General features: G+C 40.5%; 1 protein-coding gene across 1 annotated transcript in view; it reads right to left on the bottom strand.

Annotated features, from left to right (window-relative positions):
* LOC103801943 (ovostatin-like) overlaps positions 1–16,183 on the bottom strand; it is a gene marked incomplete at its 3' end in the record, with an annotated part of 28,269 nt that extends 12,086 nt beyond the window's left edge. Inside the window, exons 1-18 of the mRNA XM_009074381.1 lie at positions 16,119–16,183; positions 14,424–14,607; positions 13,621–13,777; positions 12,567–12,619; positions 12,064–12,084; positions 11,157–11,325; positions 9,867–9,951; positions 9,078–9,195; positions 7,972–8,092; positions 7,639–7,748; positions 6,442–6,600; positions 5,475–5,699; positions 5,200–5,257; positions 4,052–4,197; positions 3,519–3,662; positions 2,712–2,882; positions 1,977–2,106; positions 545–623 (exon numbers count right to left, since the gene is read on the bottom strand). Coding sequence (XP_009072629.1) covers positions 545–623; positions 1,977–2,106; positions 2,712–2,882; positions 3,519–3,662; positions 4,052–4,197; positions 5,200–5,257; positions 5,475–5,699; positions 6,442–6,600; positions 7,639–7,748; positions 7,972–8,092; positions 9,078–9,195; positions 9,867–9,951; positions 11,157–11,325; positions 12,064–12,084; positions 12,567–12,619; positions 13,621–13,777; positions 14,424–14,607; positions 16,119–16,183 — 2,195 coding nt within the window. The remainder of the gene's footprint in view (positions 1–544; positions 624–1,976; positions 2,107–2,711; positions 2,883–3,518; positions 3,663–4,051; positions 4,198–5,199; positions 5,258–5,474; positions 5,700–6,441; positions 6,601–7,638; positions 7,749–7,971; positions 8,093–9,077; positions 9,196–9,866; positions 9,952–11,156; positions 11,326–12,063; positions 12,085–12,566; positions 12,620–13,620; positions 13,778–14,423; positions 14,608–16,118) is intronic.
* Positions 16,184–22,179: the final 5,996 nt, after the last annotated feature.

Genomic DNA, 22,179 nt, shown 5'->3' with positions numbered 1-22,179 from the left:
AAGATGCTGGTGAACTACATGTTACAAAGCACTAAAATACTCAACTTTTTAATTTAGAAATACCACTGGTGGAAAAGCAGAATGCCCAGATTAGAACCAATAAATTTAGATTAATGTTCTAGAACAGTGCCTGGGGGCATAGTTAAGATGGAGATATTTTCATTGTAGATGTTGTGATAGCTTGAAATAAAAACAAAACAACCAGAGTTTTCTGCTGCTGGATTAAAATTTGGATGAAAAATAATGAGTTTCACTCCTTCGCCCTCCTTAAGAAATACCCTTATTTTACTCATAGCCCTTATTATTTCTCCCCATCAGAAAGATGGGGAACAGAGCACAGAACATTTGTCATTCACAATTCAAGTAGGTTTGGCACTGTGTACAAGGTTGGGAGTTCAATGGTCACTGACCAAGATGGCAAGAGTAGGCCCACATCTACAAATTAAACATACATTCCATGGTTTCTTCCCAGAATCCATTTTAGCTACATGAATCAACTCAAAAATCCACATAGGAAGGAAGAAGTAAAGATAATCATACTCACTCAGTTTGAAGCAGATCCCAAATCCAGGTCTCAGGGAAGAATTTCCGAACAATGCTAACGCCACCCCCAGCAAGAGCTTCTGAATACTCTAGAACATTGGCAGTGGTTAAAATATAATATTAGAGAGATCAGGCCAGAAAAATATGAACTTCTGTCAGATATGCTTGACACCACAAATGAACACTAATTATTCCATTTGAGCATTTTTCCATTCTTTTTTTCCATGAAAAAAAGGAAAATTCTAACAAATATAGGGTACAGAAAGAAAAAAAATCTCAGATTTATTCTCTTTTCCCATGAGAAAATACTAGAAAAAGTAGCTATTTCACAAGATATTTCACTTAACTTCATACTGAAAGGTCTCATCATCCAGTTAGAAAGGCATGTTCCCCATCCTCTAACGCTAGGTCTGTTTGATTTGCAAATGGTCAACAGTAGCCAGTATTGTCACCAAAGTTTATAATGCTGTACAAGCCTTTCTAAGAACTTAATCATTTTTACCCTGTTCAATAGTATAAACTGGAGCTGTATATCCAGTCCAGTGGAAAACCACCTTTGTTTTATAGTCATGCTACAGTTCTGATTTTAGGAACAAAGGTCCCCTTTCAGTTCTCCATGGACTCACTTGCAATGTCTGACAACTCAACTGAGCATGAAGGTTCCTCAGATTTCATAGCTGTATCATGGAAATAACAATACTTTCTTACTTTGCTGGAATTAGAGTCATAGAATCACAGAATCATTGAAAAAAACCCTAGGTTGAGAGGAATATCTGTAGTTCTCGAGTCCAATCTCCTTAAAGCATGACTAACTTCAAAGTCAGATCAGATTGCTTGAGAGCCTTGTCCAGCTCAAGTTTGAAAACCAGCACTGATGGAGATTCTCAAACCTCCTGGAGAACCCCTTCTAGTGTACCATAATTCATGGGGAAGAACTTTTTCCTAGTGTTGAATAACACTTTCCCTTGTGGCAACCTATGACTGCTACTTTTACTCTTTTGCTGAGCAACTTGGAGAAAGATAATCTTAACTCTTGCTGATCTATAAAGGCTTTGGAGACTATGTGCTAAGTGTGCTAAGTGCTGTATGGAATCCTGACATTGGGAATTATCATTATGTTTCTGAATTGGCATTTTGTTTTAAATATTTAATTGAATTATGATTTGCTGAAAGGTTCTGACCTGAAAAACTAGTATTAGTTTATGAAAGAAGAAACATTGCAGTATCCCCTGTCTTTTCTATACACACCCTGTACCTAAGTGAGAGAGAATTGACTACTGCAAGCACTGTCAGAAAGAGATTACTAGATGCAAGCTGGGACACACAGGCCTATTCCCCCCAAAAACCAACGTAGTGGCTGTTATTTTATACAGGCAACAGTTTAGAAGACCAGGTAGACTGAGACTGGAGATACAGAATAAACTTTCTTTTACCTGAGGTCTGGACCTTAAAGTGGGAACCAGAATGGTGAGAATATGGGTAGTCTTCCATATCTGATTCATCTTCATTGCACAGAACTGGCTTCCGTAGCACAGAGTTAGTGAAGACCTTCATACCCATATCCTAAATGTGAAAGAATCTTTCAAGTCACTCAGGGCATGTATTGGGTCATCATACCTCCTCTCTCTCCTCCTTCATCCCATCCCATCCCATCCCATCCCATCCCATCCCATCCCATCCCATCAGTCCTGAAAGTTATAGCTCCACCTCTCCAACCTCTGTGTATTTCTTATGGAGCAGTGACACCTTGCGTTCTGTGAAGTGCAGTAATGATGGGTCTGATAGCCTTATGTTTTAGGTCATGGGGCCAGTGGGCAGTGGAGGCAAGTGTATTAGGAACCAAGTGGCCTACATCACAGACATCCTTTATAAGGAATGCCTGAGGTCATGAGCCAAGGCTGTGGTCCTGCTTGGGAAAGATCTACTGAAGCATGAGCCCAACAAATGCATCTAGTAGTGATTTTCAGTCCTCTTGAGTAAGAGATGACGATAAGAAGGCAGAAACTGGGTGATCGGGGATTTTAGTCAGTTCACTCATCAGCAGCCTTCTCTTATCAGTAAGAAAGTCAGAAAAGTTAGAACAGTCTCACCACCCAAGAAAGCTGAATGCTAATGTACATGAATTCTTCTGTAACACCTCCACTTAAAGAAACACACAGACCACATACCCTGAAAATCCTGTAGACATCGCCATCACGACTGACGTTCACAGGTTCATAGTACAAGCCATCAAAAAAGATGGTTTTAGTTGGGGTACACCCCTCTGGCTTGTTATCTTCCAGGTTGAGCCCATTGTAATAATAGCCATATAAATCACTTGCACCAGCTCGGTAATACACCTGGATGATGAGAATGACAAGTGTAAACACAAGGAAGGTCTCAGGCAGGTGCAAAATCACATATATTCAAAGCTTACAGTGGCCCCTGAGCAATCCAGTTGTTTTGGGTGGGTTTGCCTAGTGATGCCTCTCTCTCTCGATGAATAAGTAATCTGGCTGGTGATACACATGGAGGACTGAACTGTACCCTCCTCATTCTCAGCTGTAATGGCTTTGTGGAGTGAAGTTGAGCAAAAAGCATGAAGATATACTCCTGAGTTAAGCAAAGAGGAAACTGGAATTTTACAAGATACTAGCTGACATCTACATTTTTGTTTTGGGCTCAAGGCCTATTTTAGCCATAAAAAATGCAATTTTAACATAATCACTCCACAGTGAGGAACTATGCTGTCAAGAATTTACATTAGGCATATTCTTGGGATATGTGAAACACTTCCATGCTTTCCAAAAGTAATGTTCTGCTATCAATTTCTGTCTTTGAAGTGTACAACTCTCATAGACCTTTCTCTAATCATAGATGTCTGTTTCCAAAGAAAAAAAATAAAAATACAATCAGCAGAGATCACAGGTGGGAGTTGGAATATTACTCTGGATGTTCCTAGATCAAAAGAACACAGGACTGTGGATACAGCTTACACTCTCAGCAGATAACTCTAGTCCAGACTGAAGAAGGACACTCTGAACTGCTCGCAGGGCACAGTAGGAGTTGGCAGCAGCTTCAAGGTGGAGACCGACTTTAGAGCCTGGGAGACCCTGCTCCTCAGAGAACTTCAGCTGGAGCTGGAAATTAATAAATCCAAGATACCCATACGGAAATTAGAAGACTCAGCTTGGCACATGGATCTAAACCTCACCTTTCACCAGCATTCTATTCCCTGTGGGGCAAATCTCCTACATCTAGATGGCCCATATGAATCCCTGTTATGTAAAAATTCACATATTTAATCCCCAAGCCATCTCCCTCTCCCTGCTCTGTTGAGAACTTTGTCTGAGTTTGATCATATATGTCAATTCCAGGGACAGCTTCCCATGATTCCACACACATCTGTACCTTTTTCATTCCTAAAGACCATTCCTAGTGCAGAGCACTTGATGAAGTCAGTTCCTGACTGTTCTCTCAGCAAAAAGCCAGCTGATATATCCCTTAATAAGAAAGTAAAGGTTTTCACCTTGTTTTTGAAGCATATATCACTGTTTATCCAAGAGCTGTCAGCCACTATCTCCCCATGAGGATGCACCGTATAGAGCAACAGTCTGGCACTGGGGGCAAGCTTCTCCGTGACAGTCAGTGTGATGGAAAATGTACCTCTGGGAGCTGTGGAAGGAACAAGGACCAGGGGAAGACAAGCCAACAACAGAGATTAGGCAAACCTCAGATTTGATGGAAGGACCACATACTTATTTATAACCTACCAGCATCTTTAAAAAGCAGGGAAATTGGATATTGGAAGATTCATCTCTCAGTGGTTGAGGAACAGCTCCCAGACAACAGAAACAAACTGGAGGATGCTGAAAGCAGGCTGCTTTGCAGAGAGGGGTCTGAGCTAAGAAGAAGTTGAACATGGAAATCTGTGCCTGATTTTTACAAGAAGAGCACAACATTGGCTTTGGGTCTCAAAACTAGAACCTCCTGCATCAGAGGAGGTTGACTGATCTCCTGAGCTATGGGAGAGTTCTCTTAACATAGGAAATATGAAGTTCTTGTCTACAGGGATGAAAAATACTAGAGACAGGAAATTAAGCTTAAAGGCCAAAGATGGTATATACAAGTACTATATGTGGAGTGAGGCTTATTTAAGCTGCCTCCTGGAGACTGGAAATAGACTAGGTTCTGTAAGAAAAGGTAGTTTTTACAATGAATGATTGAAGGTGAGGATCACTGTCATTTGTGGGTATTGGGAGGCTTCTGAAAGTGCAATGAATTTCAAGCAGTTCACTGAAAAATGTCAAATGGGACACCTATTATTTCAAACTATAAAAAGTTTTTTTATTCTAGTTGGTAATGACTATGATGTCACAGAATAAATGTGAAATCATAAATACTCCTTGACAAGAAATAAAACAAATGAAGATTACATTCTATGTGTTTGATCGCAACAAAATTTTCATCTATCAATTAACAAGAAAAAGTCTGATTATGCTATGAGAGATGTTGCAGCAAAAGCAAATGATACTCTGAGTGGTATCAGGTCACGGGATTTAAGAATGAGTACCTGATTTAGCCACAGTTCTCTGCTTTCATCACTTTTTACAAAACTTACTGTGCTCTGGTGCTCAGAACAGTGAAGTATCCATAGTAATACAGTCTAGAACTTACCACCAGAAATGCTGACTTCCTTCTGGCCACTGAGAACAATTTTTCCTTTTGTCATCACCTGGGCATAGAAAAATCTCATGAAATTGGATTGAGAGCACCTTCTCCCTTTCACCATAAAATTATTGATTTTGAGTAGTGTTCTGAGGAGCCTCAAAGGTCATCAGGTCGAGCCATGATCTGTAACTACTGTCTGGTCAGGAGATTTCTGCCTCATAAATGGTATTTGAGAGAAGGTAAGAGAAAAGAGATGCTTTGGGAGTCACACTAGGACTTACTACATAGTAGAAGTTTGTGTGCGTGGCATTGCTGTAACCCTCTCTGTTCAGCACATAGTGAGCTTTGATCGTTTGCTGCTGACCACAGCTGAGCTTCTCCTTCACTGGCTCAATTTTCAAAAAGCTGTTGGTTCGTGAGTAGAAACGCTGAACAAAGAATGAGGCTTCAGGCTCATTGTCAATCCCCCAGATGAAGTCTGCACAGTCATCTGGTGCCTTTCTGACCTATGAAACAGAAGAATCATACATGGTGAATCAACAGTGTGGAAAAAAAATGCAAGGCGGGTGAGAGGCAAAGCCATCTTCCCACTAAAACTTTCTATTGGGAAGCTGATTGTGTGAGATATTTAAGCCAAGAGCAAGAGCTGGTGTGAAAGATCTGTGCTTCAACAGTGCAGAGCAGGGGCCCTTTTGGATAACATAATGCCTCAAAATGCCTATGGCACATTGCAATAGGAAGGTTATTTCAGATTCTTTCAGGCCTGGGACCAGGTGCATAAAATGCTAGGACTTACTGTGAATTAGAATGGCATTCTTCTCAAACAGCCTGCTTTTTTCTCAGCTCTTCCCATGACAGCAGAGCAAAGGCATGAAAACACAAGACCATGTTTTGACAGCAGGCATGAGTCTCTGCCAGCAGAAATACAGGGAAGCAGGTAGCAGCAGTAAAAGATGCTGGTGTGCATCCAGGCTGGATGGGGAAGGCAGCAGAGTCTCTGAGGAAGGTCCTCAAGTGCACAGAATAAAGAGAAGGAAGATGAATGCAGAAAGAGCTTTGAGCAGAGAGAAAAGCAGGGAGGTGCTGAAGATCATCACAGCCCAAAAACATGTACGGGGTGCAGTCTGCCTCTTCTCATGCACTGGTGTTTTCTCACAGTACTTTCTCACAGGTTGCAGGTGTTGCTTTAATCCCACTCTCCAATGAAGTATTTTTTCAGGAATTAGACTGTAGCCTTTATTTACTTACTGTCAGCTTAAAACTGGGATCAAAGAAGTTGGATGTATCAATGGAAAAAGCAGCAGTGCCATTTGTGTCAGTTGTGTAGTTGGCCAGATAGACTTCATTGAGCTCCAGCAGGACAGTCTTGTTGGCAACAGGCTCACCATCCGCACTTGTCACAGTGATCTGAACACAAAAAATACCCAAGAGATTCAGAGAAAAAAAACAAGCACAAAACCCACACAAAATGAAATGCTCTGCTTACTAGAGGATGCTCACTTAAGTACTGAGGACAATTGCAGGGAGTAGAAATGAAGAGTGAAATGTATTGAAGAGGCAAATGCTCCTCAATATTTTGAGACAGCAGTTCTGTAACAGGCAAAGGCAGGCAATTCCTGTCAGTGCTGAACAAACTATATATCACAGAGGGAGAAGGAATTGTTTGTATATGTGATCTCTTATAAAAGATTCTTTCCATGATAAGTCCTCTGTTTCTCTTCAGTGACCGTTATTTCAGTGGGTGATCACAGAGTTTAAAGACTACTGAGTGGGAGATGGTGGTTTCAGTTCTTAACTGGTGCTCTTCGTTCCTGAGCAAATAGAAACAGAGAGATACCAGAACACACATTTTTTTGAAAACATTGATTAACAAACCTACAGCAACCAGATGACTTCATGGTCACAAGTAAACTCAGTAGCACCTTTCAGTTCCTATGCATCTATGCATATCCACTGTCTCCACTGCCTGTCAGAATGATGCTGTACAGGTCATCTTCCTTTCCGTGCCTGGGCTTATCCTGCATGTTGCAGGCTGCTAAGAAGTTGGAATGTGCTCCAACACCTATACAGCTTTAAGTAAACATCCCTGGGATTGTGTGATGCAACACAGGGTAAATTCTACCTTCAGTTTAGGAATAACTGTTGCTGAAGTAGTGTTTTTGAAGATTTTCCTTCCCCACTCATATGACCTTTCACTTAGTCAACTAACAGGCATTCTCTGGCTAGGGCAGAAGAAGGACCTAACGCTCCAGGTATGATACAATTTCCTCTTTTTCTCTATGAGTATCAAATGTAACAAGAGAACTAATCAATCACTGTTGTGCAGCATTGTCATGGGAAGATGACAGTACAGAGTTAGGGTACAGCCATAAATGGAGCAATACAGAAACCATCATGCTGGACCTCAGGGAGTTTTGATCTAAATGCAACCTCTCATGTACCCACCTCACCATAGTAAGAAATTCCTCTCTTGTAATAGAGATCCATATTGTTGAACCGCACATTATCACTTCCTTGGCTGACTCCAACATAGTCATAGCCCTTCATCTGGATACCTGTGAGAGACACCCAGTATAAAAGAGAAGAAACAGAAATCAGACATGGGCAGAAAGCTGTTCCTTTTGATAAGCTGTATGAAGTGGTGATGCTCTGGAGGGAGAGCTACACAAAGAAAATGATGATTGTTGTTTGCCACACAGATCACAATCCAGGGGATTCCTCTCAGGAAGTTCCATGTATTAACTTTAATCAGCTACTCCCAACCTCCACTTGATGTACCTGTCCCATTTTCAGTGACGATGCTTTCTACGTTGAGGCTGGTATACATCCTGGCATAGCCGCGGTAAAGCTGGAATTTTTTGATGGAGATGACAGTGTTGAGGCAGCCATCCTTCCCCAGCTGAAAAAACAGCACAAAGGGGAAAGCTCATTTTTCTCAAGGTTCGGAAAATTGTGTTAAGAAATGCATTCAATGTAGGTAGCTTGGTGTGCAGCTGCAGTGCAAGCAGCAGATTGACCTCTGGGTGGCTGGAGCTCCAGGCAAGAGGCTGTGAACTGCTGACCCTTTACATAATAAAGGGCACAAGAGCCTGTGGCACAGCCAGGTGACCAGACACGGAGAGACACAGCAGGAGCCTACAACCCTCAGGCTTGCCTGCTCTTAGACTGTAAAGGTATAAAAGACCTGGGGTTCCTTTGTTTGGGGTCCCTCCTTGAAGGCACACAGTTCTTGCTGTTATTCCATTATTGTGTTACTTTGTTATTTAGTTTACACCATGATTAAATTATTTTCTGGGTCTCGTAATCTGAGACTCTGCTATGGAAAAACTGGGGTCTAGCCGGTAAGGAAAGCTGGTCTGACAGCTGAGTGTGGGTGTTTTGCTGTGAAGGGCCTTCAGTGCCAGTTCAGGTGGTGCGAGAGTGACTGCCTGAATGACTCCTGGATAGTCAGACTGGGAAGTCTCCTTAATAATTACTCCTAAATCCATATTATTTGGTCTCTAAAGCACTCCACTCCTACCTTACATTTCTTACTCCCTAGCTCCCTTTCCAGATCACTGTTTCAATACCATTTTCTCTAGTACCTGGAAAATACTCTCCTTATTTCCCCTGGTCTTCTCAATACTCATGCTCCTTCTTAAAACCATCTTGCATGATTCCTGTGCTCTATGACCACAGCACTTTTAATTAAAAGCATTTTAATGAGGTCATTGGTAAAAGCTATGTTCATGGTCTTTCAGCATTGCCTGTGAGATAATGAGAAAAACACATGACTGAGATTGTCTCACCAGTGTTCCCCTGGAAATGAATAAGGCCACCCAATACAGTGCTACATGTGGGATAGCAAGGCTGACAGGGAAGAACAGACTTGTCATGTCTCATACCAGCCCAGTGACAGCTTCACAGGTTTTTTTCTGTCTTTGTTCACAGTGTGGTCGATAAAAGTGCTGCTGACACACACTGATTTGGACATTCCCTTGCACTGGTTGGCCATAAGTGTACCTAGGAGAGGAAGAGATACAAGAATTCAATCATGCAGATTTGGCATTAAACCTGCAACAATTGCAGAGTAATGAAGATTCTAAACCCCTCAGGAGTGCCAGAGCACAGACAGAAGAGCAGCTGGGAATTACGACCAGTTAGCCCTTATAGAGCTCCCTTTTACAATTTTTAGGTTGTTTCTGCCATCTTGTTAAAAAAAGGCCTGCTTTTCCATTGCCTCGGTGTAGTTATTCTTCAAGGTCTGAATCTGGAAAGCGGTGCTGGACTCAAGGTTGGGATATCATTCCCTGATGCTTGCTTTTTCTCATTAGTGCCTTACATAAAACAGGACATATTGCACTAAAATCCCTATTCACCCTTTTAGCTCATGGCACCCAGCACTTTGACAGTATCAAAGGCAGCAATTTTAAGGATAGACTCTCCTTTTCTGTAATAATCAAAAACAACAGCTAGCAAGTATGTACCACTTGATTTGGACAAACCCAAAAACTCTCCCAGTTCTAATTCTGCTTTGTAGCATGAGGAGAGTTTTCATATTTTATGTCATGGAAGTTATAGCTCTAACCCATACTATGAATCAGCCGCAGGATCTCTGCTTCTCAGCATAGCGCACCATCCTCTATCCTGTATTTGTTGTGCACAAATGTGTTGTCATTAGCTCTCATACTTACGAAGCACAAACATTCATCCTGAGTTCTTCATCAAAGAAGGAAATCCTCTTTGGCACAGTGGTTGTCACTTCAAATTTTGGCAGCACTGAGAATGTAATGTGAATATGACTGATCAGCAATTGCATGCCATAGGCAGGTGTGTGTGTAAGACAGTAAAAAAAACAGCTGGCAAAGACATTTTCACCAACAAGGGAGAGGAAATGGTTCAAAGAAGAGTATAACTAGGAACTGTCTATAGGATATTATAGCAGAAAAAATAACCTTAGGTGGCAAGAGGAGTAACTTTTTAAAAAGTAAATAATAATCATACTAGTTATATTACACAGTAAAAACTGTGATAAATCACTTTAATATATTTTCTTAAAGAAAAAGGTGGGAATAGTGCTGATGTCTCAAACTAGTTAAGCCCTGGAGAACAAAAGTTGTTATGCAATCCAGCCCCAGCGAAGGAGAAAAGCAACAGATTAAATGAAATAGTAAAATCAAACAGATCACTGTCACTGTCTCTCTTCAGCTTATCTTTTATACCAGGTCACCAGCATTAATGACAACATAGCTGGAAAAGGCCTTTTTCTTGCACACCTGTACACAGGAGACTGGAGGGTGTGAAAGAGCTCTGGAGGGTAAGAAGAAAAGATGCATTACTGCCTTTACAAAAAACCCCACAGAACTGGGAGTTGTGCAAGCCTTCACTGGGGACTAAGGAAAACCTGACACTGTGAGGTAAGAAAATTTGTAAGATCAAAATGAATTCAACAACTCCCTTGATATGATCTATTCCAGGGAGTAAGTAGATCACTATGAGGGCTTTGGCACCTCCACTATCTACTGCTTTCTATCTTGCACTTCCACTGGCTATCCAGCCTCCTGCAGTAACATTCTCATACCTGTCCTGTAAACCATTTTATAGATATCTTCAGAGTTCTACTCACACTGCTCTTCATATAGTGATGGCCTCCACCAAACAGGACAGACTTGACTAATTCATTTTGTCTCTGAACAGACAGGGAGTATAAGGCCTGAGTGATAGGATGTGGATCTTTCCCAACAGGAAAAGAATTAGACTCCTAATTTAACACCTGAGAAATACTGCCTTTCTTAGCATTTCTTCTGAACATGAAATGCCTTCCTGCCTTCACTTAGTCCATCCAGCTCTCTCTATGTCTTTATTCTTCAGGCATAAAATGGAGAATTCAAAGAATTTAACTACTGCACTAGTAGCTCTTTCTTATCTGACTTGGGCAGTCAGCCTCATTGCTAGTACAGGATTGTTTGTAAATCTTTGCTTACCATATTCCTCTACTCTGAAGAAGTGGTACTCTTTTGTACCTGACTTTGTCTCCACAGTGATGTGGTAGGACCCCAGAATAGGCTCTGAGATTAGTGGAAAGGAGAGCTGGACAATCCCATGTTTAGATGCTACCTCCAGCCACTGAAAGATCTTGTTTTGCTCTGGATCCTGGAAAGTGGGAGAAAGAGATATTTCTTGTCTTGCCTTCTTTCAAGCCTGACATATTGGCTAAGCACCTCACAGGTTAAATGTGATTTGGGGATGATGATATGGGCTCTGACTTCTCATTAATTTTCCATCTCTGATTGTGGATTAAACAAACCTGAGTTTATATTTAACTGGGAATTAGCTACACTGGCAGATGATCTCAGATCATTCAGAACTATGACCTGATTGGGATGCAGGTTGCTTATCTGTAACTCTTCTAGCATAAATCTTTCTGGCTCAATTCCTTCTGTAAAACAGGAATATTGTGCTGGCCTCCTTCAGAAAGTGCTTTAAGATGTAGTGATGTGATATGTGGTAGAAAAAAGATTCATTGTTAGCCTTTCCCCCAGCAGAACATGACATTTCAGAAAGTTACTATTCTTATGCTTATATGAGAATGAGGTTATTTCACCAACTCATTTACTGTAGTCCTATCAAAGTAGGACTAGACGGAACACTCTTGTCTGAATTCTAATGGAAGACACAGCAGCAACCTCACATCATCTCTGACTGACATCTCCCATTCTGCTGATTTCCTCTCCTCTAGTGCTTGATAATGGATAGTGCCACTGTTCAAGTCCATTGACTTTAAATGGTGTGCTCTGGATGAGTCTCTGTCAGCTATTGACTCTATGGGGAATGATGAAGTACAGTCTTTCCAAAGCAACTTGTGCTTTAATGACATGTTGCATGTCTTACCTCAATGATGATTCTGGGATACTGGAGGAGGGGAAAAAAAGGAGAGAAAAAACATTATCAAAACATCAAGAAATTAACTGTGGAGACTGAGAAACGCTAGAATATAAAGAAGGCTGTGAACAGCTTTCTCTGGATAGAGAAGACCGGGCCAAGGAAACAATTCAAAACTCCTGTCTGTAATTAAAGAGATAATTTTAAGAGGATAACCTGTTTATGGATTTATCTTTTCTACAAAATCATCCAGTCTTTTTTTAGGTATCTGGGACAGGTGAAGTGACTACAAAATCTGTGTGCTGTGAGAGCTTTCCAGAAGTGTTTTCAGACCCTTTGCCCTCTATAAAGGCAGAAAAAGGATGGAGTGTGAAGCTGAGTTACAGCATTTCTCAAAAAATAACAGGAGGCCTATCCCATGCCCTTCTTATTGAATTTCTAAGTGAGAGAGTCTCAGTGAAGAGGTATGTCAAGAGGGTGCTTGAAAAGGCTTGACTATCACTCATACTTACGGTCTCCTGAACAGGTCTGAGCAGGGTGTCCAAAGTGACCACACGAAACATCACTGAAAAAGACATAGGACAAAATGGGATCACAGGTGACAGAATCATGAAGGTTGGAAGAGACATCCAACATCATCTAGTCCAACTGTCAACCTAGCACCACCACAATAACCCCAAAACCATATCCCCAAGATGTGTCTATCATTTACTTTATTAGCAGTGATATATCACTTTCGGTATACAAGTGAAACAAAGTTTGCCCAGGATTTTTGGGGGAACTAAAGAGTCCCCAGAGAACTAGAAAGGAATTGATTATTTTAGCCAGTGAAAAAAGAAAACCATAATAAATGTCAGCTGAAATATCTTTGATTATGGCCCACTGGACTTAATTAACCTCTGTAGGAAATACAGTTACTCTGTACTGCCTCCAGTCCTTCTTGAAGGACTCAGTTCTTTGGAGAATTTTCTAAAAAACTGTTTACACAAACCAGATCATTGAAAAAATCATAGAGAAGGAATTCTTTATTTTAAGTGTAAACTCCGCGCAGCATTGAAGTATAATTATGCTAAAGGGATACCTAACTATACCACAGCTACTACTGTCATTTAAATATTGTGATGGAATCAGCACTTTTAAATAAATCAGCAGTTAAGTAGAAAGAGCTGTTGACAGGAAGCAAGGTGCTTACTTTATTTTTATATTAATTTTATTAGTTCCAAGCTTAACCTGAATCCAAGCTTTCTGTACTTTTAAGGATATTTTTTATGTGACTGAAGTTCTGACAGGTTTTTATGTAAACCTGTCAGAACTTAAGGTCCTGTAAATGCAATTTACTCAGCAAAAACGCAAACTACTAATTTGTTACAATTTTGTAAATTGGTTCTATTTTTCACTAATTTTTGATGATCCCAACGTCAGATGACAATCATACACAATCTGAAGGATTGCTCATGGATGTTGCATGTTATGATCTTTTATTCCACAAGAGGAAGTTTTGTCATTCTAGACCCACCCTTGCACTCAATTTCTCACTTCTCTAGCTGACTCAAATTCATCATCCACCTGTTTGCCCTGGTTTGTAGATGGGTTTGTCCGTCTGGACAAAGACAGCATTATCCACATTCTGAATCGCCACTGATCTTCTCTCAGCTAAGTTGATTGTGGTGCCTTTGGCAGAGAAGGAAATGAATGCCACGGGATCAGAAGTAGCAGGAGGTACCTAGAAAGGATCAAAACCCCAGAGGAAAAGAGATAAATGAGATATGTTGAGGTCCCCTGATGCTCAGGGGTTTTGAGTAAGATACTGACTACCAATTGAATAGCTTATGCAAAGTCATGAGAAGGTCCATCTTGGGTGGTGAGATCATTTCTGGCAATTTCTGCTGAGGAAATTCCATAATCTGTCACCCGGTACTAAACTATGCTCTGTCCTATGCATTCCTTGGCTCATGTGTGCCTGTATGCAGGTTTCCCCAGCCACTTAGCTCAATTCTGAAGTGTTTTCTCCTGCCGCATTCAGGAGGACCTAATCTTGGGAATTTTTTGTCTTATCTGTCAAGATCTTGCAGAGTCACAGGAAAGGGAATGAGCATGACCCATCCGGCTTCTCCAGTTTGACACTTAAAATAGTCCCATAAGGGACCTGTGATCTGTGAATGGAGATGGAAAGCCTTCCTCTAGCTTCCTTCTACAATCCATATATCTTTATTTTTCCTATTTTGTCATCTTTTCCAGCAGTTTATCTCTTTTGTGTCCTATTCCCTATACACATGCTTCATCTTCTTTCCCTCACTGATAAGGAGAGTCGCAATCGGAAGTATTTCCAGCTTCTACACCCTCTTCAGTGACTTCAAAAGAGAAGATACCTTGAACTTGCTGCACTTGAAGAAAACATTCTTTGCCACAGATTCCTCAAAGACAGTCTTTTGGATACTGCCATATTCCAGGACAATGCTCATGGACACAGGCTCAGTGAGGTTCTGTAACTGCACACAAGCAGTCTGTGGAGAGTCGCTCCGCACAACTGATGGGACCAGCAGCACATACTGACTGTAAGAAGGCAAAATCAGATCAGAGAGTTCAGTCCTGAAGGAAAGTTAGAGCAAACAGGAGAGGAAAATACCACAGAAATGTCATATGAATGAAGGAAGACATGGTCAAAAGCTTGCTGAAACCTGTGGAAGAATTTCCATTTCTTTTAATGAATTTAAATAATATGCTAAGAAAGTACAAATGTCAGCTTTTTAATCCCTCACAGTTCTTTTGGAGCTAAGAGACTGGCATCATTCTATGCAGTGTCTTATCCAACATGATTCTGCATCTTTCCATGCCAGGTACTTAGACAGCTCTAATTACTAAAGTGGCTAAACATCTGACAAACATAGCTGCATTTATCCTTCCATGACCTATATGTGTACTTAAACCTCTGTAACCTCCCATAATGAGGAATGATATTTAGCTTGTTCTTGAGATCAGTGATAAAAATATAAGTTAATGGCTGCAAAAATTTTGAAATTTCTTTTTCTCTCGATATCTCTCAGATAAGAACCGACATAAGTCAATCCATGTAAAGCACAAGAAATGATCTTGATTTTCCATTTTCAAGGATATTCCAGGGAATGCTCAATCTAATCTGCATGTTCTATTCTGTTTCTCTGCCTCTGTTTCTGGGCTTCTCCCTGTGTTGTTTGCATTGCTTCTTTCTTCCACTGAACTTTTCTGTTTATACTGCTCTCTATAATTAGTGAAGCCTTCCTTCCCCAAATTCTTCCTCTGAAAAACATTCCTTCATATTTGCTATATTTGTCTAAAGTTCTGTTGCTGTCCACGTTTGCTACCCAAACTAGCCTTTCCAAATGCATTACAGAATTCGTGAGTTACTTCTGCAGCATAACATGACTTACACAATCTTTTCTTTCTAATCTGATATTTTCTCTTTTATTTCTCTCACAGCTTTGCTACCTCACATTGCCTTTACTGTTATTTTCACTTGCCCAGTTCAGGTTGCATTAAATTCAAAGACCAAAAGTAAAATTATTAAAATTAAAAGAGTGTCTGAGAAAGCTAAACTCTGTTTCACAGTCTTTTCCTTTAGAACTTCTGAGAACAGGATTTAAGCTCCAATGTTGGTGTATTCTCAAAAATTGTGGCTGAAATCTGTTTGTATAAAGCCATGGACATTGACAGTGCTATTAAGAATACTGACCTCTAGCACCTCTTTATAAACCATGCTCTCTCTGTACTGCTGATGCATATCAATGCTGAACACTAGTATTACTTGCTAGTCTAGTCTTGAATCTCCCTCCCACTTTACCTATGCATGTCAGACCTCATCTACTCCAGTTTCAGGATTTTGTAATTTAAAATAGGTTTTATAGCAGTCTTATGATGGAAAGCATAATTCTAAACCATCCTTCAATGTCATCTACTTCCGAGATAGACACATTTAAGGATCTAGATCTCCAACATTCTGTTTATTATATAGCAGTGTCCCATAAGAAGTAAACTGGAGGGAAAAATAATAAAATGTTATCATAAAGACAGAATGTATGATCACTTACGTTTCAGAAGACACTATGGGAAACCAGTTCAAGGACAGAATACTGAGAAGAATCCTTGACCACATCTCTGTACATAAAGGAGTCTGATCTCAAGTGGACAGCCTGGCTTTTAAATTGGCCTGAAATGGTGCTCCTCCTCCACAACTTCAGTCATACTCCAACAAAAGATATCTACATAAAATTTGCATAGCTTATTTCCTCTCTGCTGTCTGTTCTTACACTCCTTGAACTCTCAAATAATAGCTTTGGAAAGCTCTCATATTTCACATAGCTTCATGAGGTATTGCAAGCCAAACCGGTTCCTGCCTATATGATTGTTTTATTGAAGCTTACATCTTTGATTGTCATGTCACTGGCTGAAGGTTCCTCAATGTTTCATCTTGTTAGCATTTGTCACTGCTGAAGTATTTCCTTATTCTGTAAAGTTCTCCTGTAGATACATGTCACATAACAGAAATAACCATAACATACTGCTATTGTATGCCTGCATGGGGGCCTAGATAGTTAAAAATACAGCATCAAAAAGAATACATCTATACATGCATTCAGAGTGGCACAGGAGGAACTCCGAATCCTAATTTGGATTTCTTACTGCAGACACTAACATTCAGCAAGGAATGGTGTTGGCTAGTTGTCTACTATTTTTTGCCAGTGGTCAGGAAATAAAATTTGTAATCTGAGCTTTATATATCTATTTTATACATCTGTGATCACAAGCATATATCTAGGGAAAGGAATCTGCTATCATTACTTCATTTGTTCAGTCACCTGTCTGATATGCAGAGTGGGCATAGTGATTTCAGTAGTAATGAGCATGAGAAGGGAATGAGGACTGCTATAGTAACATGCTAAGATTGTGCCTGTTGAAAGAAGGATTCTATTGACTTCACTTTTCATGATATAATACATTCTTTCAACCCTGTGGCTAATGATTCAGCCACACAGAGGTTATTCTTTCCATCAGCATAGGTGATCCCTAAACTACATATGCCTAACCAGCTTACCTACCCATCTTTCCCAAAAGCTTTTCGATGACCAAGTTAGGACATAAAGAAACTTCCCAACGTGCTGCTGGAGTGACTGTCTATTCCCGTTGAGTTACTAGTGGGAAATATTGCACAAAGCTTCCCAGAGTGACCTAGCCTTATAGTGACAATGCTGAGTGGCAGGTGGGTGCTGTGCAAGCAGGACAGTCATTTTATGAAGGAAAATGTTTGCATTAGCTGTAATGACGCCAGAAGACAGTTAAGAATATGTCACAGACACGTTTGCATTTGTGGCTTTGAAGTGGCTCAGATCCTATCCCTTACTTTAAATAGGTACAAAGTAACAGACAAAAAGAATTAAGAAGGGAAATGGAAATAGCAAGGAATTCCAGAACCCGGGTGTGAGCTGCTCCAGGAGCTCACCCTTCATTTAAGTGCAACGTGCCTTTATCATGAGGGCTCTCTTGTTGATAACTAGACAGGGAAAAGAAAAAGATAAAACATTTGAAAAATTGAAATCTTAGAAGAGATTTTGCTCAGATAAATTGAAAAGCACATGTTTCTCAGGGAACAAGGTATTAAATTCATTTCCTTAGTGAAATTAATGATCCCAGAGGACCTCTTTGTATTGTAGAAATGTTGTAATAAAAAAAGAGTAAGCTCAAATCTTTATGCATATCACTACAATGTCTGGGATAATTTTTAAGATCCCAGTACAAGGGGGAAATTCTTCCAATTGTCTTTCGTAGGCGGTCAAAAGAAGTTTTCAGTTGTATGATTGAGAGGCTAGGTCCCAGAAAGGGTTAATCATCTAGAAACACAAAGATCAGGATTTGACATGGAGAGATAATGAACCTCACACTAAGCACCAGTTACAAGAAAGACGCACAGAAGGTACCTTTACACTGGAAGTCATAAACGAATCTGTGGACCTTAAAGTGTTCCTGCTTTGTATTGGCATAAGGAAAGATGTAATTGGATATCATAGTTTGGCTATAAATTTGATGAAATGAGGAACAGTGTCCTGTCCAAGAACAAAGCAATACAAACACAGATGTATACTTGGTATTCAAAGTACCATCATGTGACATGCCTTTTGGAAAGCAGAAAATCAAGATGTCTTCAACCCATTCAGACCAGGCTTCAGAAAGTTATTGCATTAGCTCCCTGTTATTAAGATATTCAATATACACATACTTTCCTCCCCCACTCCATTCTTTCTCTAAATAAGTCAAAGTGATGATTGTTTCAGTTGCATTAAAAACACATGTTTTCACAAGCTCATTTTCTTTCAGTTAAAGTTGAATTTGCCAATCCATTTCACCACACTAGATGCACCTAACCTTTTCACTTCTTTTCTGTTGAATACACATACAGACCAGGGCAATGTGAAGTTTTTAAACCAAAACTGATCCCACCCACTTTCTGTGGACATTTTGCTGTTTAGCATGTACCAACAGACCACTCTATGAGGTTGTGACTAGCCCAAATCCAATACCCCAATTAGCTTGTGAGGGTCATCTCAGATATCCCTACTCTGCCTGAAATGCCCAGTATAGCTGCATGTGCAGAATCCAGACACTAAATGTAGTGACAGATTAAAAAATAAAAACATCAAAGAATATCCATTAGCCATGCAGAATGCTGCATAGTCTGAATGTGGAGTTGAGACATTCAAACTATTGGTAAATACAGATCTAAGTCATGCCTGTTTTCCTTTTTGTTGGAGAAACAGCAGGACGTTCAGTAGAAATATAAGCAGCTTTTAGCAGTGAAGCCTTGGACTTTCCAGAAGAGTGAGTAATACATAATTGCTTGTTTCTGTTCCATGGCTCCACTTCATATTTGCATACCACTTCATGGCAGGGACTGTGAGTACTTTCTAAGACATGACTTCATCTGAGATGACGCACAAATAATCCACCACACCCCACACACTACAATACCTGTTCTATTACCTGATTTCTTTATCTAAAACTGATGGATGTGGGATCAGAGCCCCAGCTTCCATTTCACTTAGGCAAACGCCTTCATCAACACTCCCAGACTATTTATTAGCCTGTGATTTTCTCAGGAAATGATCATCTGAAATATGCTTCCCAGAACACATTTATCAAATGCACTGTGACAAAACATTTTGTTTTGAAAAGCCAACATACCCCTGAATAGTGTTGTGTATGTCTTACAGTTTATATACTTTGGATGTTTTGCCCACACAGCCTTCTACTCTTCCAAGGCATGTCCTTAATCTACAAGGTTTGCAGGTGATAGTATTTCTCAGAATGTTTGCTTGCAACAGGCAGCTCATAGTTTGGTTGGTAGAGTATGCTGTATCATTTTGTGTTGAATGGATGGAACATTTTACTGATATTGCATGTTTTCTGTGATAATAAACATCAGGTAATATTAAATATTGTAACACTCTTATGTTGAGAAGAGCAAACAGCACATTATTCAGTCCCTGAACAGCCTTTGTTACAGACAGCCCAATAGTAAATAAAGTAGTGTAATGTCAGCATCATCTGTATTGAATGTATTTTAGCCCTGCCTATGAAAAATTAAATATTCATATCTGGTGTGTGTGCATGTGCCTACTAGGAATAACAAGCTCAGCCTTGCTACTGGTTGCACCCGAGCGCAGGGTGCTGTGGCAATATGACCTCTGTTGGGCTGACAAATTCCACCATCTCTAAGAATCTTTTGCACTGTGTCCTTTATAAGATACATTTAATGACTCAAGCACAAGTAGAGGGCTCTGTCTACTATCTGATTAGGGAAGACATTTCAGTAGAAAGGATGTTGAAGACATGAACAGAGCTTAAAAGCACGTTACATTATTTGAAAACTACTTCTGTGTAAACTCATTAGGTCTTTTCCTAAGAGAAGAAAACGAGCAGAAGCACCAATGTCCCAGTCTCTCTCTATTCACCTGTGCAAATCTTTGAAATTTCTTAGCACTTAGTTGCCAAGTTTCTAAAACTAAGGCCAAAACGCAAAAAAAAAAAAATTCCATAAATTAGCAAAGAAATGGTTTGAAATATAATGTGTTCGGTGTTCCTAGAAATCCTCACATGTAACTGCATGACTGAATACAGAGAGCCCTTACATTGAAAACCATGTCTTTGGAGGCAGCATATTACTAAGTAGAGGCTTTACTTTTTTTTTTTTTAGCTGAGATACACCTCAAACTTTTGCAGCAACAGCTAGAAAAGAGAATAAATTTAGGCGTGGCCCAAGCCGGCATTTTATTGTATGCATATTTGCTTTTAGTACAAGTGCTTCTAAATGTATAAACAAGACCCAGACACTTCACTTAGATTAGTAATTGCTCTAGTTTTCCATGTGCCTGAATCTGACAGGAACAAATTATCTCTTGAAGTAGTGAATGCAGCTTGATCAATTCTAAAAGTAAATGCATTAGGTCACTGACACTAAAGGAAAACTTGAATATCCCAAAAACTCAGCTGTGTCATGTTCCAGTCTACAACCAGCTTTCTTGTGTACCAGTGTGGCAGTACAAAGAGTGTTTCTTCATGCTCCTGCCAACGCCAGATGTCTATTCATTATAATCCTGGATTACACTGTTACATTGCAGCCTTCTGACCCTTGTTCAGGCTCCATACAAGGTAATAAAAATAGCAGTTCCTGAGGGAATATGAAAACAAGTCCAGTCACATAGCTCAAGACTCTCCTGCACATATGGGAATGAGGCCCTTCAACTACAGTCCAAAGCAGAGCTGTTTCAGAGATGATGCTGCAGTCATAAAATCTTCACCTCTTCTTTTGGACAACAGGGCTGAACTACATTTACAAGGTGCACAGGAACACTATCATTATAATCCAGGGATGATTACCTAATAATTAATAAGCAATTATGCACAACTCTTTAAATTACATTCCCAGCCATCCTGGAACTGTCAGGAATCAGGAGGGGTGGCCGTGGGTGTGCTGCAAGATGCAAAGGCAAGCAAAGGGAAACTGAATGCACACTGAACTACCAAAGGCCAAGAGCTGCTGCCAGTCCTCAAATTCCCTTGGCAGCCCCATCTGAGGCCCACAAAACCAGACCTCTGTCTCTTCTCTAACACCTAACCATCGCCATGACCACAGCCAGCAAGAAAAAGGCCAGCTGCCAGCTACAGCTCACACAAAAGACGTAGTCAGCACTAAGAGCTATTGCTGACCCTCACTATCTCCTGGGAGCCCCTTCAGAGGCCCACCAAAACCTGAGCTCTGTGTTTGCTCTACTACCTATCCAATCACCAGTACCCAGCAAGATAACACCCAGCAGGCAGCTAGGGCTTCCACACAGAAGTGGCTAACACTGGAAGAATTTGCCACGCCTTACCTTCCCTTGACAGCCCCTTCATGGCCCCATCAGCAAGAATCTCTGCTTCTGACATCTAATGATTTTCCCACTTCTCACTAGTCAGACCCAAAAAACAACAGAAAAAACTTTCAGGAAATGGTGTCATACAGAACTGTTAAAGAATGAACCTATGTCCATGCCTCAGCTGCCCTTTACAGCTTATACACAACCCCACCACCACCAGTGTGCTTGTTATGAGACCTAATGATTTCCATCTCCACAATCTTCACTGAAGATAGACCCCAGGTCCAAAAGACAAAAACCTCCAGCAAAGACTCCCACAAGGAAGCAACAAGGGCTAAAAATGCTTGTTGGTCCTTAGCTTCCCTTAACAGGCCATTTCACTGTGCCACCAAAACCAGGGCTCTGTCACTTAATCATCACCATCACCAGAGCCCAGTAAGAAAAAGGACAGCCTCTAGCTAGGGTCCCAAGACAGAAGTGTCTATGACTGAGAGTTGTTGCTGGTCCTCACCTTCCATTGACAGCCCCACTAAACCAAGGCTCTGACTTTTCTCTAATACTTAACCATCACCGGAGCCCAGCACAAAAATGGAGAGCAAACAGCTAGGTTTATCAAACACTACACACAAGGGCCAAAAACTATTGCTATCAGTCACCTTCATTTTAGTAGGCCATATCAAAACTCCACCAACACTTAGACTCCGATCATGCTCCACTGGCTAGCTCTGACTGGCACCAGTGC

The sequence above is a fragment of the Acanthisitta chloris genome, unplaced genomic scaffold (genome assembly GCF_000695815.1).
Source record: "Acanthisitta chloris isolate BGI_N310 unplaced genomic scaffold, ASM69581v1 scaffold9755, whole genome shotgun sequence".
Classification (NCBI taxonomy): Eukaryota; Metazoa; Chordata; class Aves; order Passeriformes; family Acanthisittidae; genus Acanthisitta; species Acanthisitta chloris.
This window is presented reverse-complemented; position numbering and strand designations above follow the sequence as displayed.